The sequence below is a fragment of the Betta splendens genome, chromosome 6, assembly GCF_900634795.4.
Source record: "Betta splendens chromosome 6, fBetSpl5.4, whole genome shotgun sequence".
Lineage (NCBI taxonomy): Eukaryota > Metazoa > Chordata > Actinopteri > Anabantiformes > Osphronemidae > Betta > Betta splendens.
In genome coordinates this window covers 12,538,284-12,561,728 of record NC_040886.2, presented here as the reverse complement: position 1 = coordinate 12,561,728, position 23,445 = coordinate 12,538,284, and the positions used below count along the sequence as shown (strand labels likewise).

At 49.3% G+C, this 23,445-nt stretch overlaps 2 protein-coding genes across 5 annotated transcripts; one reads left to right on the top strand and one right to left on the bottom strand.

Annotated features, from left to right (window-relative positions):
• The first annotated feature begins 541 nt into the window (after nt 1-541).
• On the top strand, nt 542-18,846 carry dennd4a (DENN/MADD domain containing 4A). Of its 2 annotated transcripts, XM_029152484.3 has the most exons (30): nt 542-769; nt 4,064-4,390; nt 4,546-4,792; nt 4,877-4,946; nt 5,019-5,188; nt 5,991-6,229; nt 6,317-6,383; nt 6,523-6,581; nt 6,691-6,835; nt 7,061-7,236; nt 7,556-7,656; nt 7,820-8,038; nt 8,449-8,594; nt 8,906-8,926; nt 10,152-10,288; nt 10,390-10,522; nt 10,779-10,985; nt 11,066-11,194; nt 11,270-11,414; nt 12,031-12,153; nt 12,950-13,045; nt 13,652-14,421; nt 14,501-14,714; nt 15,145-15,233; nt 15,332-15,507; nt 15,714-16,086; nt 16,213-16,330; nt 16,604-16,766; nt 16,866-16,930; nt 17,182-18,846. In XM_029152484.3, the coding sequence occupies exons 2-30, from the start codon at nt 4,080-4,082 to the stop codon at nt 17,316-17,318; spliced, it is 5,046 nt and encodes a 1,681-aa protein (XP_029008317.1). In that variant the 5' UTR covers nt 542-769; nt 4,064-4,079; the 3' UTR covers nt 17,319-18,846. The 2 variants fall into 2 exon arrangements, with proteins under 2 accessions (XP_029008317.1, XP_040927132.1); XM_041071198.2 differs by lacking the exon at nt 8,906-8,926.
• On the bottom strand, nt 18,468-23,167 carry slc24a1 (solute carrier family 24 member 1). 3 transcript variants are annotated; one of them, XM_029152511.3, is made up of 10 exons: nt 23,043-23,167; nt 21,610-22,791; nt 21,392-21,451; nt 21,216-21,324; nt 20,888-20,968; nt 20,404-20,558; nt 20,039-20,305; nt 19,876-19,965; nt 19,603-19,769; nt 18,468-19,518 (listed from the first exon to the last, which is right to left on the bottom strand). In XM_029152511.3, the coding sequence occupies exons 2-10, from the start codon at nt 22,627-22,629 to the stop codon at nt 19,269-19,271; spliced, it is 2,199 nt and encodes a 732-aa protein (XP_029008344.1). In that variant the 5' UTR covers nt 22,630-22,791; nt 23,043-23,167; the 3' UTR covers nt 18,468-19,268. The 3 variants fall into 3 exon arrangements, with proteins under 3 accessions (XP_029008344.1, XP_055365708.1, XP_055365709.1); XM_055509733.1 differs by having other exon boundaries at nt 19,894-19,965; XM_055509734.1 differs by having other exon boundaries at nt 20,470-20,558.
• Between the last annotated feature and the right edge of the window lie 278 nt (nt 23,168-23,445).

Genomic DNA, 23,445 nt, shown 5'->3' with positions numbered 1-23,445 from the left:
TTCAACTAAGACCAAACATTTATTTAATTATATTAATTAAGATAAACTTTTGTAATAATGTTCGTGAAGTTTAATATTGATCGATTCTGAATTGGCCTCAAGCTGAACGTGGTTTACGTTATCATGATATAATCAGTTAAAATGTAAATGAATACAGCAAAAGAAAGAAAGTATAAAGCTAATTCAATACAATACAGATAACTCTGTACAAATATTCATATTTAATAAAAAATATTATTCCACATACATTTATTTAGATGATTATGGAGTCTTGGCTCCAGCTTTGATTAGTAATAATAATAATAATAATAATAATAATAATAATAATAATAATAATAATAATAATAATAATAATTATTATTATTATTATTATTATTATTATTATTATTATTATTATTATTATAAAAAATAATAATAAATGCAGTTTATTCGCCATGTTGTGTTCAACCCACTTAACTTGTAAACCCAGACAGACGTCGACTGCCACATACGCCGTTCTTCGGTCACCGGCGGTGTCATCAGTGACGTCGGTGAGGTTTGTAATCAGTCACGTGAACCGCGCAGGTCTCGGATAAAGCGCTGCTCGGGATGCACGGGATATTCGCGTACGTCCATCCCACGGTGCATCCGTATCTTTATTACAAGAAATCTAAAAGCAAAGAAATATTAGACGATCCAAGCAGCCATTAGCCATTTAGTTATTCGCAGGCTTAATCCGACATAGGGTCATTTTCGACACATCGCCTTTAAATCGTCGTGACTCGTAGATGTGAGTATTTTCCTCATTTTATTAATAAAAGCTGCATCACCGTCTTTGTAATATACGTGTTTCTATCAGCCTCTTCGTTTGCATCCGACCTTTTCTATGGCTGCGGTTGTTAAAGGGATTAAATACGTTTGAATCGTCATCTTCGTGATGAATTGCTGGTATTCGGTGTAGTTATGGTATTATAGTGGAGCCCGTTTTGTTCTAAGATGTTTTACCGCTTTGTAGTGAGCAGCGCAGCCTGTGTGTAATTCACTATATTTACAGTTCGCCCATTGGTTGCATTCAGTCATACGGAGGCAGAATCATTGCATTTGGTGTAGATGCTCCGTAAGATGGCTTCTCCTGATCTGATGTGGGCATCCCGCACGCCCTCTGTATTATTCTAGCCGCTGTGGTCAGCGGTGCTTTTCAAATGGCCGATCGCAGGCTTCACGATGCACGAAACGCAACGCGAGCGCCGCGCGTCTCACGCACGGCTGCGGGAGCGTTGGTCCGTCTCCAGCACCACCTCGGAGCGGCTCGCCCTCCATCCTTCGGCTCTGTTTATCTTGGGCGTGTATGGTTTCCTCGTCAAGCACTCAGCCCCCCCCCCCCCTCCACGTCAAAAGTAAGGAATGCAAATGGCTAATGAGACCGAGGGCTGTCTTCATGGCTAAAAGGGAACAGATGCTGAGTGAAATGTGGAGGTGGTTCCCTCCCCGGATCAAAGTGCCCATCCTCCCTGCCCTCCTGCTCCCAGCAGCCCGGAGTCCCTGCACAGCTGGGGTCCGACAGAGGCCAAACCTGCAGCAGCAAAAGGATGCTCATAGAAAAGAGAGGCTCTGCCCAGTTCTTAAGGTTCTTAAGGGTTTTAAGATATATAGTGCCTCCGTGGGAGCAACACGTCCATTGTGAGTCTACTTGAGGTTGTTTAGCTTTTACAGACAAACACAGTATATGTTCAACTGTGAAAGCTAAAAAGAAGCAATGTATCAAAAGAGACAATGCAGAATGTGTAGAGACGTGTTTTAAGGCAACTTGGGGAAAATAAGTTTGTGGCTTCATCGCGAGGTAAATTCCTCGGCACATTGCGGCACAAGTGGTTAGCGTCAGTTGGACGTGGCAGACCAACGACAGTGGACGTGAAATGGGAAGTTGGCTCGCTGGCTCGCCATGAGAGGAAATCCGCCGTGTCCTTATTTGTCTGCGTTCATGAGGAAATCTGCGGCGAATGATGTGATTGCAGTTTCCGGGGAGACCGTGAGTCACTGGCGTTCGGTGCCGAGCCAAACGAGGGCTTGCCTGAAACGAGGGAGGAGGAGGCACGGAGATGGCTGGAAATCATGTAAAACATCAAATATCAAGTCTGGTTGAGTCAGGCTTATTTATAGGCGTTTTGTCACTAAGGCAGGAACCAAAGGTTTTTAAAAGCTCTAGATTGAGCCAGCTGGAGTGATGCAACGCCGTCTAGGTACGAAAGGGAGCGCGTGACGGCAGAACGCTGTAACCTCTAACCTGAGACTGGAAATCAAGCCTGTTCACAAACAAAAAGGCCTTAAAGTGCATGGAAGAGCAGCAAGAGAGTCCCCCACAGGAACTCAGCATGCTCATATCTGGGCTGTGTGATAATATTTGCAGCAAAGTGATATTTTCTAGGTCTCTAGACACAGATCTCCTGAACAGAACCCCTCTGTGGCACTGACTGCCTGTTAGTCGGCTCGTCTTTAAAGAGAACAATGTTCCCAACTTGTTGAGACTTCAGAGTGAAAAACGCTCCGGCTTCGCGCCAGCGTTCGCTTTTATAATGTTGTTGCTATGGCGAGAATTAGATGTAATTTTAGGCCTTCGCTTCCTGTTGAGGGGGAGGACGAGACGCAGTGGATGACACGGTAGCTGGAGCTGCAGATTAGATCTATGCTTAATCCTGCACCTTCCACGTACTGCATTAGGAGCCACATCTGGCGCGCCTTCAGGGCCTGCAGCATTCCTGCAGCATTCCTGCAGCGCCCGCAGGTCCCTCACCCGCTGGTGGCATTGAGAGAAACCAATAATCACCGCAGCACTTCAACTTCAACTCAATAAAATGGAAATGCAGCTCTTGATTTTCACCGCGCGTCATAATCAATGGGCGTCGTAGTGGCTCCATTAGCTGCTTGGAGGCTTTCACTGGGGCCGTTAAACACAGAAAACGCACGTCACGCACCTTCTTTTGCAGATAAATCGGCGTAAAGAGCTTTTTTTCTGAAAAACAAATCCTCACATCGCATTGAGATCAGAGATGGAGACGGGTGAGTCAGCGGGTGAACTCACAGGACCCGACGCCGGAGAGCACAAATAAGCTGCGTCCAAACAGCCGCCGGCTAATCAGGGAACACTGGACATAAACACGCTTTCATATCCACGAGCAATATGGCGGTGAGTCACGCTCAGGACGCAGAGAGCAGCCAGAGAAACAGGAAGGAAGCATGACATGACAGATACGTGGTGCAGTAGGTGCTGATTGATCTCTGAGCCCAGTCACCTACTTAATCTCCTCCTATACGTTATCCTGCTTTTTTCCATGTTTCTGTGAGCGCTACGTTTCGGGCCCTGAGCCTCTAAGCTGCTCGTAAGCTCTGCAGCGGGAAACAACACACGTCCATTAGCGTTAATGCCAAAGTCCTAAGTGGGTGAGATCTGGTCGCCGCTGCTCGTGGGCCGTGGTTCCGAGCGGCTCAGACTTGTGCTTACCGCCTCCTGTCCCAATGGGGCGAATCACAGGCAGCTGTTTATCACAAGTGCTGAGCAGAGATAGAGCGGAGGCCCGACTCCAGGGGGGCTTCCAGGGACCCACGCTTTGAGATAAAGCTGTAACGAGCTTCTTCTTCTTCTTCTTCTTCTTCTTCTTCTTCTTCTTCTTCTTCTTCTTCTTCTTCTTCTTCTTCTTCTTCTTCTTCTTCTTCTTCTTCTTCTTTGACCACAGAACTTTACATTGTCTGAATTTTACTACAAAACCCCTCTTTTGCTGCCCTACAGTTGTCTCTGAGACCCCTGCTCGCCCACATCTTTTCCTTCTTCTCCGCGGGCATGTGTTTTATTTTATATAATCGGTCATGGCATACAGGAAGGTCACCGCTCCACAGTCCTTCCATATTTCTTGGTGGAATAGGGTGTTTTTGCAGACAGGAATGCCTGCTGAACGCTTCCAGATGCTGTCATTATATTCTGCTGTTCCTCCAGTATGAACTGTATTTGTAGGTAATGTGTCATTGTGCTGTTGTTCCCATGTTGACTTCAACAATAGAAGGCGAGTGATTCAACTTTTGTGCCTTCCAGCCTGTGGTAATGGGAAATGATGGAGGATAAAGGGCCTCGCGTAGCCGACTACTTTGTGGTCGCCGGCCTCACGGACTCGTCCAAGCCTCTGGAGGACGAGCTCCACTTCGACGATGCCGGTCCCCGGTGTGTGCAGCCCAAAGCCCCCATCACCGACGTCGCCGTGGTGATCCGCTCCCTCGGCGAGGAGGTGCCCGCGGGCTTCGCCTGCGTGGAGAGCACGCCCTCGGGCCTCTCCGCGGAGCTCAACGGGGCCAGCCTCAGGGGCCCGCAGATCTTCCTGTGCTTCAAGCGAGGCAGAGATAAGCCTCCGCTGACGGATCTCGGGTGAGCAGTAATCCACAGTCACTGACCCTTTACCCACCCAGGTCCGCTAATCACTTCTTTGCCTCGGGCCTCTCTAATCTGCTCTTAAACACGCTTTAGTCTGAATATAATTGAAAAAAAAGGTTATAATAGGTAAACTGTGCTTCTTCTTCAAGGGTTTTGTATGAGTGGAAGGAGAAGCTGAAGCCCGGGTGCCACATCGTCCAGACCACGCCCTCAGGCCGTCCCGCCAACATCAGCAGCTCCTCGTCCCAGCGCATCTACGTCACCTACCGCCGCGCCCCCAAGAGCCAGCCGCACACGTCGCTGGCCGTCACCGACGTGTGCGTCATCATCCCCGGCAAGGGCGAGGCGCCGCCCCACGCCTTCTGCAAGGTGGACAAGAACCTCAACAGCAGCATGGTGGGACGCGGCCCCGAGCGCGCCGATTTCTGGACGCCCGTGCTCGATGGCTCACTCACCTGTGGCCTTTTCTTCCCTTTCCAGTGGGGATCCTCCGTCTACCTCTGCTACAAGAAGTCTCTGGCCAAAGCCAACACCATCGCGTACAAAGCAGGTAACGCTCCGCGCTGATTCGGCCTCTGCGTTTCTGTGTGCAGCCGTGGGGTGACGCCTGCGTTTCTCTCAGGTCTGATGTGCAGGTACCCGGAGGAGGACTACGAGTCCTTCCCGCTGCCCGAGTCGGTGCCTATGTTCTGCCTGCCCATGGGGGCCACCATTGAGAGCTGGCCCACACACACCAAGCACTCGCTGCCCGTCTTCTCTACATTCGTGCTGACGGGAGCCTCTGGAGAAAAGGTAAAACCACCCTCTGACATTATCCCGTTGCTGCTTTCTACATTGCCCTCAAGTGTGTTGATCTTTTGGTGCCTTGCAGAACATTATAGGCACCTACTGTACTTATTGCCAAGAAAACCACCACTCCCTTCAGAGTCCTGCTAAGTTTGAATTTCATCATCATTAATTAAGCAGCTTCTCTAAATTTAGCATCAGTGTTTTGCCCTCCAATACACAAATTCTCCTAATGGCTTAATTTCATCCAGACTCTCCGCCTTGATCGCCCTCTCCCTCCCTCTCTCTCTGCATTAGTATCCCATATGGGTTCGACTGTTGATGGACTGCAGTATTATTTCTAAGAATACCAGACAACCTTAATCAACTTCTAAACTCTGACCGGAATAAAGAGGCTCCAAAGGCTGTGTTTGGAATACTGAGGGGCTCACTTTTGAAAGCAACGCACCATAAAAGAGCTTTTGCAGTTCATCTATTGAATAATGGATATCTCATGCACCACTTGGACCGGTGGGCAAGCTTTAAACGCTGAATGCCTCCTTCCTCCCTGCAACCGCGAGTCTGCAGGCGAGTCTCCTGGCACTTCATGCCCGAAATGATTTGTTTATGCGTTTGAGAGGGACGACTTCAAAGGAGGGGGGGGGGGTTTGATTGGACCCATTTATCATGTGGAGAATTCTCCGGTGCCGCTGCCAAGGCCGCTTACGCCAGCGAGTGATTCCAAAGGGCCCCCGATCGAGTCGGAGTCTCAGGTTCGTCATCACACCTCCTGAACTTGTACTGGATGCCGTGATGCCTTTGTGTGCAGGTGTACGGAGCAGCCATCCAGTTCTACGAGCCGTACTCCGAGGAGAACCTGTCGGAGCGCCAGCGCTCGCAGCTCGGCCTGCCCGGCGCCGGTCTGGGAGCCGAGGGGACCAGAGGCCTCTACAGCAACAAGAGCATCTGCCTGCTGTCCCACTGGCCCTTCTTCCAGTCCTTCAGGAGCTTCCTCACGTTCCTCTACCGATACTCCATCTCGGGACCACACGCCTTACCTATCGAAAAGTTAGCAAGTTTCACAGATTTCGTCCTGTTTGGAGGATTGGGCGCATTTCGCTCCTTCATTTACATGTTCATTCTTTTTATTCACAGGCACGTCTCTCATTTCATGCAAAATGTGCCGTTTCCGTCGACGCAGAGACCAAGAATCCTTGTGCAGGTAGAGCCGACGATGTGAAGTTACACCAGAGAAGCTGTGTGACTTTGTTTTCTTAGCCAAGAATGTCTTTAAACAGACAGTTGTCAGGAGCTAAATCCTCCCCCGCTGATCCTCTAACGCTCTGCTGTGTTTTCCTCAGCTGTCGCCACATGACAGCCTCATGCTGAGCCAGCCGGTCTCCTCTCCTCTGCCTCTCAGGTAGAGGAACCTCCTCAATACGTCCATATAGAGCATGAGGACCATGTGTGTTTTGCATTTCTGACTCGAAACCATTTGTTTCATTGGTCGTGCCTTCTCTGTGCTCCAGTGGTGGAAGTCTCTCCACGCTGCTGCTGAACCTGGGACCAAAGAACGCAGCCACTCTGCTGGTGTTGGCCGTCACAGAGCACAAGATCCTGGTCCACTCCCTGCGTCCGGCTGTTCTCACCAGTGTTACAGAGGCCCTCGTGTCCGTACGTCGCACCTCCTTGTGCTTTCCTCTTGACTAATAGCTCTAAAAGGGGTGGTCTTCGATGTGATTATGGATGATGAAGAGATAAGGAGACAGCATGATTTATAACATTCAGCTACACCCACTTTAAGGGATAATCAACATCTGCAAATGCAGTGAAGGAGAAGGATATGAATGGTCCTGATTCTCAAATCCCACCGTTTTGACAGCTGGTCTCTCTTTTCAGATGATCTTTCCCTTCCACTGGCCTTGTCCCTACATCCCTCTGTGTCCGCTGGCCCTGGCCGGCGTGCTCAGCGCCCCGTGCCCCTTCATTGTGGGCGTCGACTCGAGATACTTCGACCTTTACGTGCCCCCGGCCGACATCAGCTGCGTGGACCTGGACACCAACGCCATCTCCCAGTAAGCGACCTCTAACCTCAGCGACATCTGTGACACAGAGGCGTCTGTCTGAGTAAAAGGGCTTTATTAACAGGCTGGAGTTCCTCTCAGTATTATTGCTATGTCAGCGAGGAGCTCTCTTACGTTACGATACAGATGGAATGTGAAGTATTCCTCCTGTACACAGGCATATCAGTGTAAAAGCTGTTTTAAAGAGAGATTAAAGTGCCAGAGCTGATGACAGTGAATCTGTCTTCCTCCATACTGTATATCTGTGCATTATATGCAACATTTCTCGACTGTCCTCCCATGTAATGAGAACCATGTGGTGCAATTTCAGAAAGGATGAGAAGAAGGCTTTAACGTGGAAAATCCTGCCCCGGAGAGCCTGTAAGCATCTCCTGAACAGCCTGAGTAAGCTCCATCAGCAGCTCGTCGAGGGTGAGTCCACGCGGATGCCGTGTCACGTCATGGAGGTGATGAATAATTTAGGCTGGTTGCCGACTCAGACCAACCGTTATTTCCTGACTGGAAATAATGCGCAGTCATGGCGGAGCGCAGCGCGAGCACAGCGGTCACGCTCCTGTTGCGCGTGTGTCCTCAGGCGGCCATTTGAACCGCGAGGACGCCCACATGGAGCACGCGGTCACCGACAGTGAGCTCAACGGCGGCAAGAGCCTGCAGACTCTGGAGCTGGAGATCCAGGAGGCCTTCCTGCGCTTCATGGCAGCCATCCTGCGAGGCTACCGCTCCTACCTGCTGCCCATCACGCAGGCCCCCTCGGAGAAGACCACGGACGCCAGCTCCCTCTTCGACATCCAAGGTCTGTTCAATGAGCTGTGGTCACAGAGCCCTCTGACGAGCTGCTCTCATGTCTCCATGCACATCACTGATGCAATAGGTCAGAGGTCTGGGCTCCGCACCAACGTTTGACCTAAATCACTGCTGTAATGACTATAGTGATTTCGCTCAAGGCTCAGTGGAAATTAGGCTCGGATGACAAGTGGAAGGAGCGTTTGTGTCCCCGCACATCTGTGCACTCTTACATAAGCAGAGCAGCAGAGAAGCACGCGTTGCATATTGCAGCATTAATTCCCTCCAAAGGATGTTTAGGTCTTGACCCCATGAATGTTCAGTAACATGTGGAGGAGTGCGCCAGGTTTTATAGTCGCCTCAGTGTTTATGGTGCTCCCTTATCGTGCCTGTCATTACACGAGGCCCTTCATTTCACAGGTTTCCTGAAGAGCAGAGACCGCTCCAACCAGAGGTTCTACTCCCTCATGACCAAGACCCAGATGTTCAGCCGCTTCATCGAGGAGTGCTCCTTTGTCAGCGATAAAGACGCCGGCCTGGCGTTCTTTGATGAGTGCGTTGATAAGGTGAGGCTTGCAGCTAATCTTCTGTTGTGATGGGATTCTGGTGTCAGAGGCAGTTCATCTGAGCAGCTGCGTGGAAAGAAATGCTCTGGTATCAATGACTAGTGTGAAATACAGAGAAGTTTAGAGAAGAATTGGTCACAGTGCAGCATCACTCTCTCTCTCTGACGCTATTATTGCCATAAGCACTAAGCTTTTCTCATTTTATATTTCCTGCTGTTGATTTCAACACTTGTTTGGCCTTTTCCCGTCTCTGATTTCATAATATCTGTTTTCTCTCTCTGCTGCTCTGTTTGTACCATGACCCCTGGTAGCTATTTACAACTGGAGGCAAGGTAAGCTAATATGCACTCTGATGTATTGTGCATTTGTTGTGCGTGGGCATAAACATCAGCTTGTTGTTCACTGTATAAAATGAGATGAAGGCGTGTGTGTGTGTGTGTGTGTGTGTGTGTGTGTGTGTGTGTGTGTGTGTGTGTGTGTGTGTGTGTGTGTGTGTGTGTGTCAGCAATCTGCATTATTCAGCTTGGTTCAGTTAGAATGAAGGTGATGCTCAGACAGTAAAGGTCGTTCTTTGTGCTTGTTGTTCTCTGTGAAGATGCAGGAGATGGTTCTTATTCAGAATCGTGTATCTTTTGTGGTTTAAATCCGACAGGAAGTGAACTATTCTTGGTTATTCTCCTTTGGAGGGCTGATCGTTTTGGGATTTGACAGCTTTACTAACACGCTCAGCCCACGCATGTTTTGTACAGACAAGGCAGCCCCCTCTCCTCGAACACCCTGTACTCGAAAAAACTTGTGCAATCAGGAAGTCACATTTGCATCCTGCGCGTTCGAGCTCATGTATGAATGGTCCTGCGGTTATTATTGAGAAGTGGAAGCACTGATTCATTCCGTGCCGCTGCTGCTGAGCTTGACAACAAGAGTGCGATTGGGAAAGATCCCTCGGGTGCAGCAGCGAGGTCACCGGGTGGAGGAAGACGGAGCGGAATCAAAGCAGGGTCAGCACCAGTCAGCTGACTGACGCGAACAAACCCAGAGACTGCCAGAAACCACAGAGGAATCACTCAGTGAAGACAAGCCAATTGATTCTGATAAACCCATTAGAAGAGGATTTTTGGGGCAGCAGACTGTTATTCAGTCGTTTTCTTTTCCTCGCCGGCGCGTGTGTGCCGCTCTCAGGCAGGCGGCCTTTTACTTTGAGCTAAAGGACACGTGGCAGTTTAGTATCACGCGTCGGTGCCAAAGTGGTGCCGTGCAGTTGAACGGCTTCATGCACCAGCACAGCATCAATCGTGTCCAGGTCACTGCAGCGTGGATTAACTCGGTCTCGGAGGATTCAAAGCCCCGAGCTCGTGCCTTGGCAGTGCCCCGAGACAGACAGGACGGGGACGCGGGCCATATTTACGATGTAGGTCGACTCATTAGTGACATCTGTTCACCCTGATCTGGTCTGAGGGTTCCTAAAGGGTCAGCGTGAACTCCTAGGAATGTCCATGTTGACAGCACAGCAGCGGAACGCGGAAACGGAGGCTGATGGGTGTGTATGTGTCCGAGCAGATGACAGACAGTGAGCGGCCAGACGACGCCAGGCTCATCGAGCTGGACGAATCCCACCGCAGCGAGCACACGGTCTACGTCAACCCCCCCGAGCTGCCGCCGCTGCCGCGGGGGGAGGAGCACCCTCTGCGCCACAGGTACCGCATCACGCGTCCCTCAACGGCGCTTCCAGGTCGGCGCCGCCGCGTGCGGCGTCGGTGGCGATTCCCTGTTTGATTTTTTTTTCCCCCCTCCGCAGCTACTCCGGGTTTCCTGTGCTGAACGCTGAACTTCTGGAGCCGCTGGAGGGGCAAAGTCTTCCATCAGCGGCCATGGCCTCGCGTCACAGCAGCCCCGCCAGCCCCACGGCCATTTTTAGACGCTCTAAACAGGTCAGGGAGAGTTTCTGCAAAGTAGCAAAGCAAGGACTTTAGCTTTAGAGGCTTAATGATAGTTGTTACAGACCAGGCGTTAACTGCTTCCTCCTTTGTCTTGTAAATTACACATCAACATTATTATTCATTGTCATAATCTTAGGGAAGGCTGATTACGGCAGCACTGATTCTGCATAATGATGAATAGAAAAGGAAACGCAACTGTAAAATTCTAATCCCCTCTCATGCACGTGCGGTCTGCCTTCAATCCCAGGAGATCAAATCGGCTCAGAGGATGGCCAAAGCCTACTCATCCATGCCTCAGATGTGGTCCAAGTGTCTGCTGCGCCACTGCTACGGCCTGTGGTTCATCTGCCTGCCGGGCTTCGTGGGCAGCTGCCACTCCCGGGTGCGGGCGCTGCGCACGGCCTACGACGTGCTGCGGAGGACGCAGGACAAAAAGCTGCAGGCTCCGGACGAGGTGGGACGCGGCTGCCGGACGCAGGCGGCTCCTTTTTAAATGAGCGCTCGTGCTGAAACCCCCCGCCTGTCGCTCCGCAGGTGTGTTACCGCGTGCTGCTGCAGCTGTGCGGCCAGTACAGCCAGCCCGTCCTGGCGGTCAAGGTGCTGTTTGAGATGAAGAAGGCCGGCGTGCAGCCCAACGCCATCACCTACGGCTACTACAACAAGGTGCGTGCTCTTTGTTCGCACGCCTGCGTCCGGGCTGAGTGCAGCTCAGGGTTGGTGACCGTGCCCTTGCTTCAGGCCGTGTTGGAGAGCACCTGGCCCTCCACCACCAGAGGAGGCTACTTCCTGTGGGGGAAGCTGAGGAACGTGGTGCTTGGCGTGCTGCACTTCAAACAGGCTGGGAAAAAGCAGCTGACTCCGCACAGAGACCCGCAGCTTTCCGGTACGAATGCTCGATCCTCAGCTCAAGGATTGTATTGTTTTAGATTAGCTGACCTAATTTAGCATGTGTCGCATCTGTTGCCCAGTGTCAGAATGAAAACCAGTTCAGTACAGAATGAAATCCTACACTGAGTCATAACTCACATACTCCACTACAACAATACGCCCTTATATCATTTATAATTACTTTAATTTCAGCGGTAACTGGTTAGTGAAGACCTTTCCTAATGGCTATTGCTGTGCTTCTACGTGAGTGTGATCCTGTGGGAGCAGTTGCTTCTTGGAGACATCGTTCCCGGTCCCATTACCAGCCTCATCCCCGCTCTGGCAGCACACACTGTTCCCAGCTCCCATTTCTTTAAGGACACTAATTAAACAGAGTGAAAAGGTTTCGCTCGCCAGCAGCCACAACGCGCAGGTTGCTGTTGATGTCAGTCCCCAGTTCCCACAAATCCTCAGTGAGGCTCTCACTGCGGTAGCGGAGGCTGTGTGTGAGGCTCCACCAGGCTTCACACCACAGTCTGTGACAATAACGTTGTTGTTGTTGTGTTCAGTTGGATTTTCTTTAATATTCTGTGCTCGTTTGCTGGTCTGATGGCGTCTCTGTCCCCTGTTAGATGGCAGTGACCTTGACACGGTCAGCCACGGCAGCTTGGACAGCGCTAATGACTCCGTGGAACGCACCTCCATTGACACCGATTTCAATAAAATGGACTCCAGTGATGACGGATTCAGTTCAGGTAAGAAGGCTGCACTTTAGTTGTGTCAAAAGAAGCTGTTTGTTGGATGGTTTGATTTTTACCACTGTAAACGTGACCCTTTAAGTTTAAGAAGATGTTCTGAACTTCTCATTACTGTGGTTTTCTCCTTCTAAACACACTCAAAAGCTAATTACATTCCAGTGGCATCTGAACATAATTAACTAAAATGTTAACTAGGCATCAGCAGGATGTGCTTGCACATCCGTAAACTACTAACAAGTCTTCTTGACCCAATTACCCTTTTTATTTTAGATGAACTCATTAGAGGCAGATCATTTAGGTACAAAGTACAGAAGGAGATATGTTTTACAAAGCAGATTCAACTAAAAATGAGCTCAGTGAATTTTATTTTTTATGATGAACTGTGAATATGGAGACAACAGGGACGGTCTGCTAATAGCGATCCATTAACAAGCTGAGGCTTTGCCACATTTCAACGTGATCGCGACATTTCCCATCTTGAAGCAAAAAACTCTCTTGACGTTACATCACAACAGAACAGTTTTGTATCTTCTCCTGCAGTTTAACCTTGTGAATTTTCTGAAAGTTTTCAAAGACTTCCTTCCTCTCCTGCTCCTGCTTTTGGATTCTAGGAGCGCCGTGTGCTTTAGGGAACGTCACGCGCTCTGTTGAAGAAAAACTCCCATATCAGCTTTCTTATAAAGCGTCCACGGGGACAAAATAGCTGGTTTTGATTAACTCAGCTTTTTCTGAAACATGAGGCGAAGCAGTGAAGAAAAATGGAGAAGTAGAGCTGCTTGTGGTTGTTTTTCAGGTGGACAGTCGGACCTGGGTTACGACTCTCTGTCCAAAGAGGAGGAGAGGACGTGTGACGCACCGCTGATGGAGGACAAAGGACAGAGACAGTGTGGTGAGTTACGGAGGAGCTGTCACCAGTCTGTGCCTCTGTGGGGCTGTTCCTCTGAGAGTGAATCATGGCCTTTAAGCAACATACTGAACACTTTAAAAGCTGCTGTATCGGAGTGTGGGTGTAACGTATTCTCCACCGGCCCATGTGCTGGTAAATTTAGACACTTTGGAGAAACAGATTCTGTTGATGGATTATTGTGTTATATAAGCAAGTTATGGAGTGTGTGTGTGTGTGTGCGTGCGTGCGTGTGTGCGTGTGACAGGATTTGCTTTGACTTTCATTGCAAATGAAACATGCTGCATCTCTATTCCAGCGTTAGTGATCAGTATTTCTCCTCAGTGGCTGCTTTGACCTTTCATCAGTCTTAATTGCTTATAACTGTTTTTCTCGGGGATGAATACATGATATGCATATTTTAAGATGCCTCTGCTGCCAGTTCTTCGCTTCTCCGCCTCCCGCAGCAGCTCCGTGCTGGCATACAGTAAATGGCCGCACTCCAGCAACTTAGACGTGTCCAGAACTTCATTTAATCTAATTAATCATTTGCAGGTACAAACAGTGCTGCAGATTTCCATTCGTAACGTTTGCCCTCTGCCTTCGCCGTAGGGAGTGGCAGCGGACTGGTTTCCAGTCCTTCCAGTGCTTCCGGTCCGTGTGGAGCTCTACCAAAGACAGAGAGGCCCAGATCCCTGGATTTGTCCGTGGCGGCGGGCTCTCTGCGGCTCGCCGTGCCTCACCTCGGCTCAGCGAAGCAGCACCACCTGCGCGGGGTGGAGGAGGAGGAGGCGCAGCCGCCGGCGGAGCGGAGCGTGAGCTTCAGCGGCGCGGTGGAGAGGCCCGGCGTCTCCATCCAGAGGAGCGTCAGCTGCAGCGCCGGCAGAGCGAGGAGGACGGGCATCGAGAGGGGCGTCGACCCCCTGTCGCTGGTGGCGACGGAGGCGCCGCGAGGCCGCGACGCCGGCAACAGCCCCCTGAGCCGCCGGGCGCCCGGCGTGGACCTGCAGAGCCCCTCCAGCCCGCTGTTCGGCGGCCCGGCGCCCTCGCCTCGCGCCTCCCCCCGCCCCGCCTCCCCCCGCCCCGCCCCCCTCCGCCCCGCCCCCCTCCGCCCCGCCGCCCAGCAGCCGCTGGCGGCGCGGGGCAAGGAGAGGCTGAGGCCGTCGCTGCCGCTGGGCGCCTGCAGGAAGGACGGGGAGCGGCCGCCCTCGCTGGCGTCGCCCGCCTCCCCCACCCCCTCCGCCTCCTCCTTCTCCATGGACTCCCTGTTCACGCCCACGCTGGACGTCTTCAGGAGCAGCGTCCTGTCGGCGGGGAAGGGCGTGGCCGAGAAGGCCAGCCGCCTGTACTCGCGCCTGTCCTCCCAGACGTCGCTGACGCAGGTGGGCGCAGGCTTCCGGCACGTCAGCCAATCGCGCGCGCTCGCCGGTGGACTCTCCTAATGCCTCGTCTCTCCTGCAGGACGGGAACTGCGACAGGATCAGCGTGTCCTCGATGACCTCGGGGGAGGCAGACTGCGCGTCGCTCCTGGATCACGACTCCGGCCTGGACCCAGACGGCCTCACCTCACCCCAGCATGGCATGGCCCGGCTCAGGAGGAGTCCAGTTGTGGGCGGGGCCAACCTGGGCAGCCCCGGCACGCCGGACAGAGTGTTCAGACACAACTCCTTCTCTGGTTTGTAGCGCATTCGGTTGGCACTGTGAGGATGAACACGCTTCCAACAAATAGCATCAGTAACATATTTAGAAGCTAGAAACGTCTATATTTGCACATTTTCCAGCCGCGCTCTCGACTGTTTAAAGAATTATATTGGTTTCCAGCTACACACCTCTCCACTAGTCTAAATTTAGAGTAAGAGAAGGACTCAGTGATGGGAGTTGGGTGCTGTTCTCTGGGAATCTAGGCCAGGGCTGATTCAGTGTGTAGGTTTTTCTGCAGGCAGCCACAGAACATGAACATGACACAGACACAGATCTAATGAAGCTGAAATGTCGAATTCCTCACTAAGAGCTTGGTTGCTGCTTCCTTTATATTGATAGAAAGCTTTATTTTTATTTCAAATGAATATTGTGTGTCTAATTATATAATCCTTCATCACATGCAGGTGGATTGGCTCGTCCCTCCAATGCTCAGTATCCAGAATCCTCCTGTGACTCCGGCCGCTTTCAGCCCTCTCCCACTTACACTATAGAGGTAAATAAGTAAGATGTGAACTGAATCTGACTCAGACTGACATGGCCGAGCGTTGCACTGTGTCTGATTTCCTCCGGGTTGCCATGGTTTTGTTCTAGGTCTTGATGTCCAGTTGTTCGCTTTGTAAGACGTGCGACTGTCTGGTTTATGACGAGGAGATCATGGCCGGCTGGACGGCAAATGACTCAAACCTCAACAGCACCTGTCCCTTCTGTGGCACAGCCTTCCTGCCTTTCCTCAACGCTGAAGTCAAGGATCTGAGGCCGCAGAGCAGGTGGGGACGGACACACACACACACACACACACGCACGCACGCACGCACGCACGCACGCACGCACGCACACACGCACTCGCACACACACACACACACACACACACACACACACACACACACACACACACACACACACACACACACACACACACACACACACACAGCCCGGTGGCCTCTTTAAACAGATTCATTCTCTCTGCCCTCAGGTCTTCTAAGGCAGATAATCCTGTTACAGAGGAGGACACGTCTGAGTCACTCAACCCAGAGGCCAGCGTGCCTGTGGACGACTGTGCTGCAGCTTCCCCACAGAGGCCGCATAGCAGTGGGAGCGCCCCACCCTCGACCCCAGCGCCCACGTCCGCCCCGGTGACGGTGCCCTACCTGAGCCCCCTGGTTCTGTGGAAGGAGCTGGAGAGCCTGCTGCTGAATGAGGGCGACCAGGCCATCTCCTCCCCGAGCGTGGTCGACCAACACCCCATCGTCTTCTGGAACCTGGTGTGGTACTTCCGGAGGCTGGACCTGCCCAGTAATCTGCCGGCGCTTATCCTCGCCTCCCAGCACTGTAACCATGGAAACCAGGTAAGTCTGCTTAACTTTCCCACTTGTGGTTGAGTTTAAGTTTATAAAAAAAAATTGAACCATTTCCGATCCCTAATTTCTGTATTGTGCAAAATAACCTTTATCTCCCACATCTTTCCCCATTAGACTCACCAGGCCAGTACATCTGAGGACAGTAAACAGGTGCTTGTAAGAATCATGTGGGACAATTTGAAGCTGCACCAGGACAAAGTTCAACCCTGCTACGTCCTGTGGAACACACACTGTAAGTTATTAGAGCCTTTACTCCAACAGAGCAAAGTTAATGATGTTTGAAAGCTGTTACTTTCGGAAAATGACGGTAACAGTGGGGAAGTTTAATCAAGGTCAAATTTTTACATGCAAATTAAATAATGCATACAAAGAAGAGGGTAATGCATTATTCACATCAGGACTCCTGTTAGTCATGCCGTCTTTCCCAGCGCTGCACTTTCACACTTGATTGTGATTTGTGGAGATGAAGCAGCCTTTGATCAGGGTGACTTTGGCCCGTGTGCAGGTGCAAACTCGCTGGTTCGCTCCGGGCTGTGTGAAGAAGGCCAGCTCTTCACCGTGGAGCTGCTCCAGGGCTTTGTGAGGAGCATCAAGAAGAGCGACGTGTACCAGCCCATGAGCCAGGTCATTCAGCTGCTGGGCCCCGAGCTGGGTTTTAGGAGACAAAGGTGAGGAATCGCACTGTTAGTGGAGCATCGTGACGATAAGACGGAAGATGATACTGAGGAAGAGTCTGATTGTGTTTTCTTTCCCTCGCCGACATAAAGGAGCCTCTACAGGGATTTACTGTTCCTGGCTCTGGTCGCTTTGGGGAAGAACAACATTAATATCAGTAAGTTCAATAACCTGATATCCTGTTTTCAGCCCCACTAACAGCAAGGAATCTCAGAGTCTGTTGACGTTTCCTTTAGCACAACCACTACCTCCAGTATTTGTAGTATCATGTGAAACAGGCTTTGCAGGATGGACTGGCACAAAAGCTTTGCTACAGCGCCATCATCAGGTCAAAGAGTGGATTTTAGCTGTATGATATGAATCACACACACGCATTTGTAATTAATATGAACTATGATGTCGCTGCAGATGCTTTTGATCGCGAGTACAAGCTGGCCTACGACCGCCTCACCCCCAACCTCGTCAAACTGACACACAACTGTGACCGGCCCCCCGGACCGGGGGTCATGGAGTGCAGGAGGACGTTCGGAAGCCCCTGTCTGTGAACCGCCTGTCCGCTCCTGTCACCTTATGCTTGTCCTTGAACCACAGTCACTGCTGCTGTTCCTCATTTTTTTTTTTTTTTTATGGGACTGCTCTTCGGCCTCAGGACCCACTCACCTGTCTGGAGCACAGAGCTCGTTAAAGCACAAATGACACTTAACGTTAAGCAACTGCCATGAGTTCCTTGAATACTGTTAGTGCTGAATGGATACGGAGAGACAGGCTTTGAGTTTGTAAATACTGAGAAGATCTACTGTATTTTCAGTATAACTATAGTCAAATGTTTGTACAGTTATTATGCAGTCTATTTTACGATGTGGTTTTCGGAGCTGTGAGGTTCTAGTGTACGATCGCGTCGTCTGAATTTGTCAGAGGTCCTGGTGACCTCGTTAGGACTGTTGTTAAGCGTCTGTACAAGTACTTGCTTTTAGACGTCCATGTTTTTACGAAGCACTTTGACACGATGAGCTCATTCGTTTTCATTACGGCAACGCTGTGCCGACACGCTGTTACTGACAAACTGCACTGCCTGAGAGAAGTAAGTGAGTCTGTTCCTGCACCGATCACCGTTCAACACACTAAAGTAACTCGTACAAAGTTGGCCGTACTTCAAGAATCAAGAGCAAAGTACTTAGTTATTGTAAATGCACGTTTATTAGTGTATCCATTTTGTACAATGTACCAAAAGAACCTAAGACGGGAATAATACGTCTATGATGATGGTTTTAAGCAATACATGCTTCGTGTTATAAGGGACCAATGATCGCTTCACTTAAAACAGTACAATCCAACTAATAGACAAGTAATGTTTATTAGTTTTTCTGTTTTCTTTTGGTTTAATGAAAACATTTTTGATAAAAAATATAATTTACTGACAATAATGACACTATAAACAATTCATCTTATTCTGGTATTTTGTATAATTCCCTTAACGTGTTCGGTGTGTAGTGTCACTTTCAGACATTTGAACAAGCATCCACGTTCGACCTGTGCTGTATAATTACAGTGCAGGCTTCTTTGCACTGAGCAAGTGAAAAATATGTGTAAATGTCCATTTTGAACAACAGCTCTGACCTGCCCGACTTCAAAATCACTCCCAAAGTATCAGCAGGACTGTTCTGTGTCTAAACTGTCTTTCGCCAAGATGTGACGCTCACCTGCCTACATCCTGTTTATAGTGTGATTCAGCTGCACAGCCTATTACTGCACTGCACCACTAATGATAATATGCTGGATTTCATGAAACACCACTCACAGCATGTACAGTTGCATTTCGACCATTTTAACACCTTGTAAGTTGTAACCAGTGAGTAAAAAAACAAAAAGAAAATGCTGATGACCAAAACATCATTTGATGTCTACGTGTTGTTTACAGTATAAATGTTTATGAAGTATTATTTATCATTTGTAACACAGATACTGATTTGTATGATTTTTACATAAACAAGAAATCAAATTTATCCCGTCTGGATCGACATGTACTGTATAGTTTGCTTTCATTTATGAATAAACATGTTGATTCTATTACAATGTCTTTTTCCAAGCAGATTTTTCCACATTATTTATATTATTTTGTCTATGGAATAATAAGTTAAGCGAAGCTTTGATTTTCTGTAATGAAACATCACTCTATATTGTGGAAACCTGAACAACAACATGTAAAATCTCTATATGATCTAATGCTGTTGATAGTGTTAACACTGAAAAGTCTCCATTTTTAATAGTTAATGTAGAAGCTGCCATCACTGCAAAACACTTCTAAAACATATTGTAATGTGTTTTTCTGCTGACAAATGAGACCTGGCAGCAATGTGGAGCATCTACAAAAGCTTTCTGCAAAGTTGTTACGGATATCCGGACCCGCGCCCATCAAATCCACATCTTCATAAGAATTCAGCTTCAGGTCAGAAGGGAAGAGTTCGGCTTCCTGTGAGAGGCCCGCGATCAAAGGTTCATATAGAAACAGGACAGATAATGACGCGGTCCTCCAGCATCACGCTCAGCACCAGGAAGATGAAGTAGAGCAGGAACATGGTGAAGCCCAGGACCTTGTTCATCTTCCACTTACACAACGCGATGGAGACGATGACGAAGAGGAGCATGAGGAAGAGCAGCACGATGGTGCAGAAGAGCCCGTTGCTGCTGACAGCCACTGGGGCCAGGCCGTGGGTGGACGAGTACAGGAGCCACGGGACCGGCAGGCTTTGAGACCGCGGGAGGGAGGTGGGAGACAGAGAAGTGAGACAGGAGCACGGGGGTGAGACACAGGAGGGGACGGCCGCTCACCCTACGGTGATGTCAAAGATGTTGCTGCCCACGGAGCTGGACACGGCCATGTCCCCCAGGCCTTTACGCGCCACGATCACACTGGTGATGAGGTCGGGAATGGACGTGCCTGCGGCGAGGATGGTCAGACCCATGATCTCCTCTGAGATGCCGATGGTCTCACCGACCTACGAAACAAACCGAGTGCAGGAAGCATTCAAAGCATTTGCTCGTCACTCCTTACCCGCATTGCAGATCTCACTGGGATCTGGTGGTATTCATAGTGTCAGCGACCTGATGGGCCCACCACACCATGAGGTAGGAGAAGATGCCGATCCACATGATGGAGCCCAAAAATGTGACCGCAAAGAATTTTCTGGATTTCTGTTGGAAATAAAATGGATCAAAACAACCTTGAGGGCGGTTTGGAAACCACAGCCGGACCGGTGTCCCGTACCTGCCTCCGAACATCAGGGACTGTGAGCCACAGAGGGAAAACGATGGGCAGCAGGAGGAGGTACGTGGCCTGTTTGCGCCGCGTGTCGGGCCACTCTAGAGACAGAGGCTCGTCTCCTTTCTGCTCCTCTTCATCATCCTCCTCTTCATCATCTTGGCCTTCGCTGGACTCGCTGCTGTCCTCGACGCTGCTGTCGTCGCTGTCGGCGCCGTCAGGGTCCGAGCCCTCGGAGCCTTCGGATCCTCCCTCTCCTGCAGGCACGTCGTCCTGGACGCGTTGGGGACAGACGTCAGCAGGATGACGAGATGAAAACCAGAGACCAAACAGAGCCCAAAGGGGCCGTTTGCCTGCACGGTGGCTCTTACATAGACAGGTGTCAAAGACTGACTTCTGGGCTTTTTCAGAGCCCAGGAGTCATAGACGGAGAGCACCTGCTTGTCCTGCGGCTGTTCCTGAGTCTCTTTCTCTGAGGCTGTCGCAGCCTCTGGCTCTTTGGTCTGTCTGGTTGGTCCTTCACCATCTGCAATAACAATCAATCAGATTTTACTTGATACATAAGTAAACTAAGTATTTATATGTGATTACATAATAATTATTTTTACAGCATGCATTTCTTCACACTGTCTGGACACTTTTGTTTTGATTACATTTGTTTATGAATATAGATAACATGATACATTTATTTATTGTGTTTTATTTCAACTGCCCTATTATAATGATGATAAAAACTATCATCTATATAAAGTAGGGTGGTAATATATAGTACATGCAAAATAACAAAATAATTTTGTCACTACTTAGGAGGACCTATGAGCAGGTCAGTGTAGGGCATCTGAACATCCACGTTACCTTCACTTCTGGCTTGGGTTTTTCTCTCTGCCTTCCGACTAGCCACAGTATTCAGAGTCTCAGCCTTGTCCTTAAATTTCCCTACAGTCAATCAAAGGAGCAGAAACAAACTTCAGATGCTGTGATGAATCGTTGCAGATACACCTGCTTGTAGCCTGCAGACAGTAGCACGGCCACATTTCACTGTGGATCATGGATTCCTCCATAGACTCGATGTCCGCTTCAGCATTTATCTGCTTAGCATCAGTCTGGACTTAGAGGTTTGCTAATCCATTTTACCAGGCATTGATCAGACCACCAGCAGGATGCACCATGATGTGGGCCTCACCATCTCCCAGAGGGTCCAACGTGTGGATCATGAGTTGGAAGATGGTGTTCCTCATGGTGCTGTTGTGTAAAGAAGCTGAACTCCCCCCTCGCTGAAGGGACGGCTTCAACTGGAGGAAGAGATGGCTCATTTCAGTAGAGGATAGGTTACATATGATGAATTGTTTGTCCTTTTACCTTTAACCAATTCTTGTCCTCTGGAGCAGGTGGGGCATTAACTTCACCATCTCCATTTGTCTGAATGCAAATTGATAGTTATTGATGGATGGATTGTGGAATTGTATTGAAAAAGGTTTGATAAATTTCAGTACAGCAGTTATGTTAACATGAGCATCATGATACATATTGTATCACCAGATTCCGGGCCTTATCGGAGTATCTTATCAAGTACTTACCTTTTCCGGTTCCTCCACAGCAATAACTCTGACAATGCTCTTGTGCTTGTGGATTTGGGTCTTGAAGACGCTCTCTATTTGAACGTTGAACTTCATAAAAATTACATAGCATGTGTACCCAGCCACCAGCATCATGCTCTCCCACCACATTATGACATTATCCAGGAAGAAAACTATGAGTAAGATGAGGCCCAAAATGTAGAAGGACACGTCCCTAAAAAGAGGCCACCAGGTCAAATGAAGCACCTCCCGAGAAAACAAAGCACACGTTCCAATCACAAACAAAATGTTGAAAACAGCGGAGCCGACTATTGTGCCGATCCCCACGTTGCTGTGGGCGATGAAGACTCCTATCAGAGAGGTAAAAAGCTCAGGAGCAGAGCCTCCGGCAGCCATGAAGGTGGCTCCTGCCACGTCATCAGAGATGGCTAACTTGTCTGTGATTACACCCAGAGCGGGAACAAAGAACTCATCGCAAACTATCGCGAGCGACACAAACATGTACATCATCCCGATGATGTGGAGGATCACCCAGCCCTGTCTGCGTTCATCAACAGAAAAGATGTCTTCGGGGTATTCACCCTTCACATGCTGGTCTTCACCAGGAGATGCTGGAGTGGTGGTAGTTACAGGAGGAGCAGGAGCTGGTGACGGTGTCAGAGGCTCAGGAGAAAAAAAGATGCAGTTCCCAGTCTGGTTTGTAGTTGGCTTCAGTGGAGATTTGGTGGGTGTGGATGCTTTAAAATGAGAGGTTGTTTGTGTTCTCATCTCATTTGTTTGATTTGTGGGGATTAATTCAGAAGTATCACTCAGAGGTTTTTGCAGCGCTTGAGTGGCTACTGTAGGATCGTCGCCCTCGTCTGTTGACCCTTCGACAGGATCCACTCTCATCTGAAGCAGCGGCATAGACTCGTGAAGCCGGACACTGATGGTCAGCTGGTAGAGGGTACAGAGGAAAACCCCAGAGAGGAGAAAAAGGACTCGGCTCAGCTGCAGTCGCTTCCTTCTTGTATAGTACATTTTCCACCAAAGCAGCGTTGCTACGGTCTATGTTGAATTAAACTTCACAAAGGTTTGATGGAGGATGAGACCAGCTCTGTCCCCAGCAGCCTGTGGGGTGACAGTCTCCAAAACTTCAGAGTGTGATTCATGTCACATCCCTAAATTCTTAAGTACCCCGACCTATTATAAATAAAACAAATCCTTAGAGACAGAACGACATTTAAAATGATTCAACAGTAATATGCATTTAAAATAAACCTCGTATATACGTTTGTGGTGTCATTATTGAGCGCCTTTAGAAGCTGTTATGGATAATCTATTTACACATCTACATTAAATGGCAAGAAAATGCCATATAGTAACAGGCTGATCTAATTTTACATCAGCTGTAAAGAGAACAGACAAAACAATCCCATAACATGCACACCTACCAGAGCATGAATATCTTGCAAAGCCAGAGAAATGAATAGCATTAATAATAGTAAATTTCACAGCTGGATATTGTGGCGTGTAAGTTAAAACTGCGGCAAGTGGTTATGTAGGGCGCAGGACAAGTCTTTACAATGGATCAGCATTATACCTAATACCTGAGTCTTCTAAGAGGATTATATGTATTGTATTACTCTCACTTTACCATGAACAGACATTATAATATTTTAATGTATAAACATTTTTAAAAACAAGTGCTACTTTGATCGAATGGCACACTGCTGCACAACATGTACAGTATACTGTGCTGTGTGAATAAATATTGTGTAGGAACTGTTAATGTTAAGGTGCACTGATAAAACTTAATGTGCACCACCATGTACACGTGTGTGCTGCTCGTTAGGG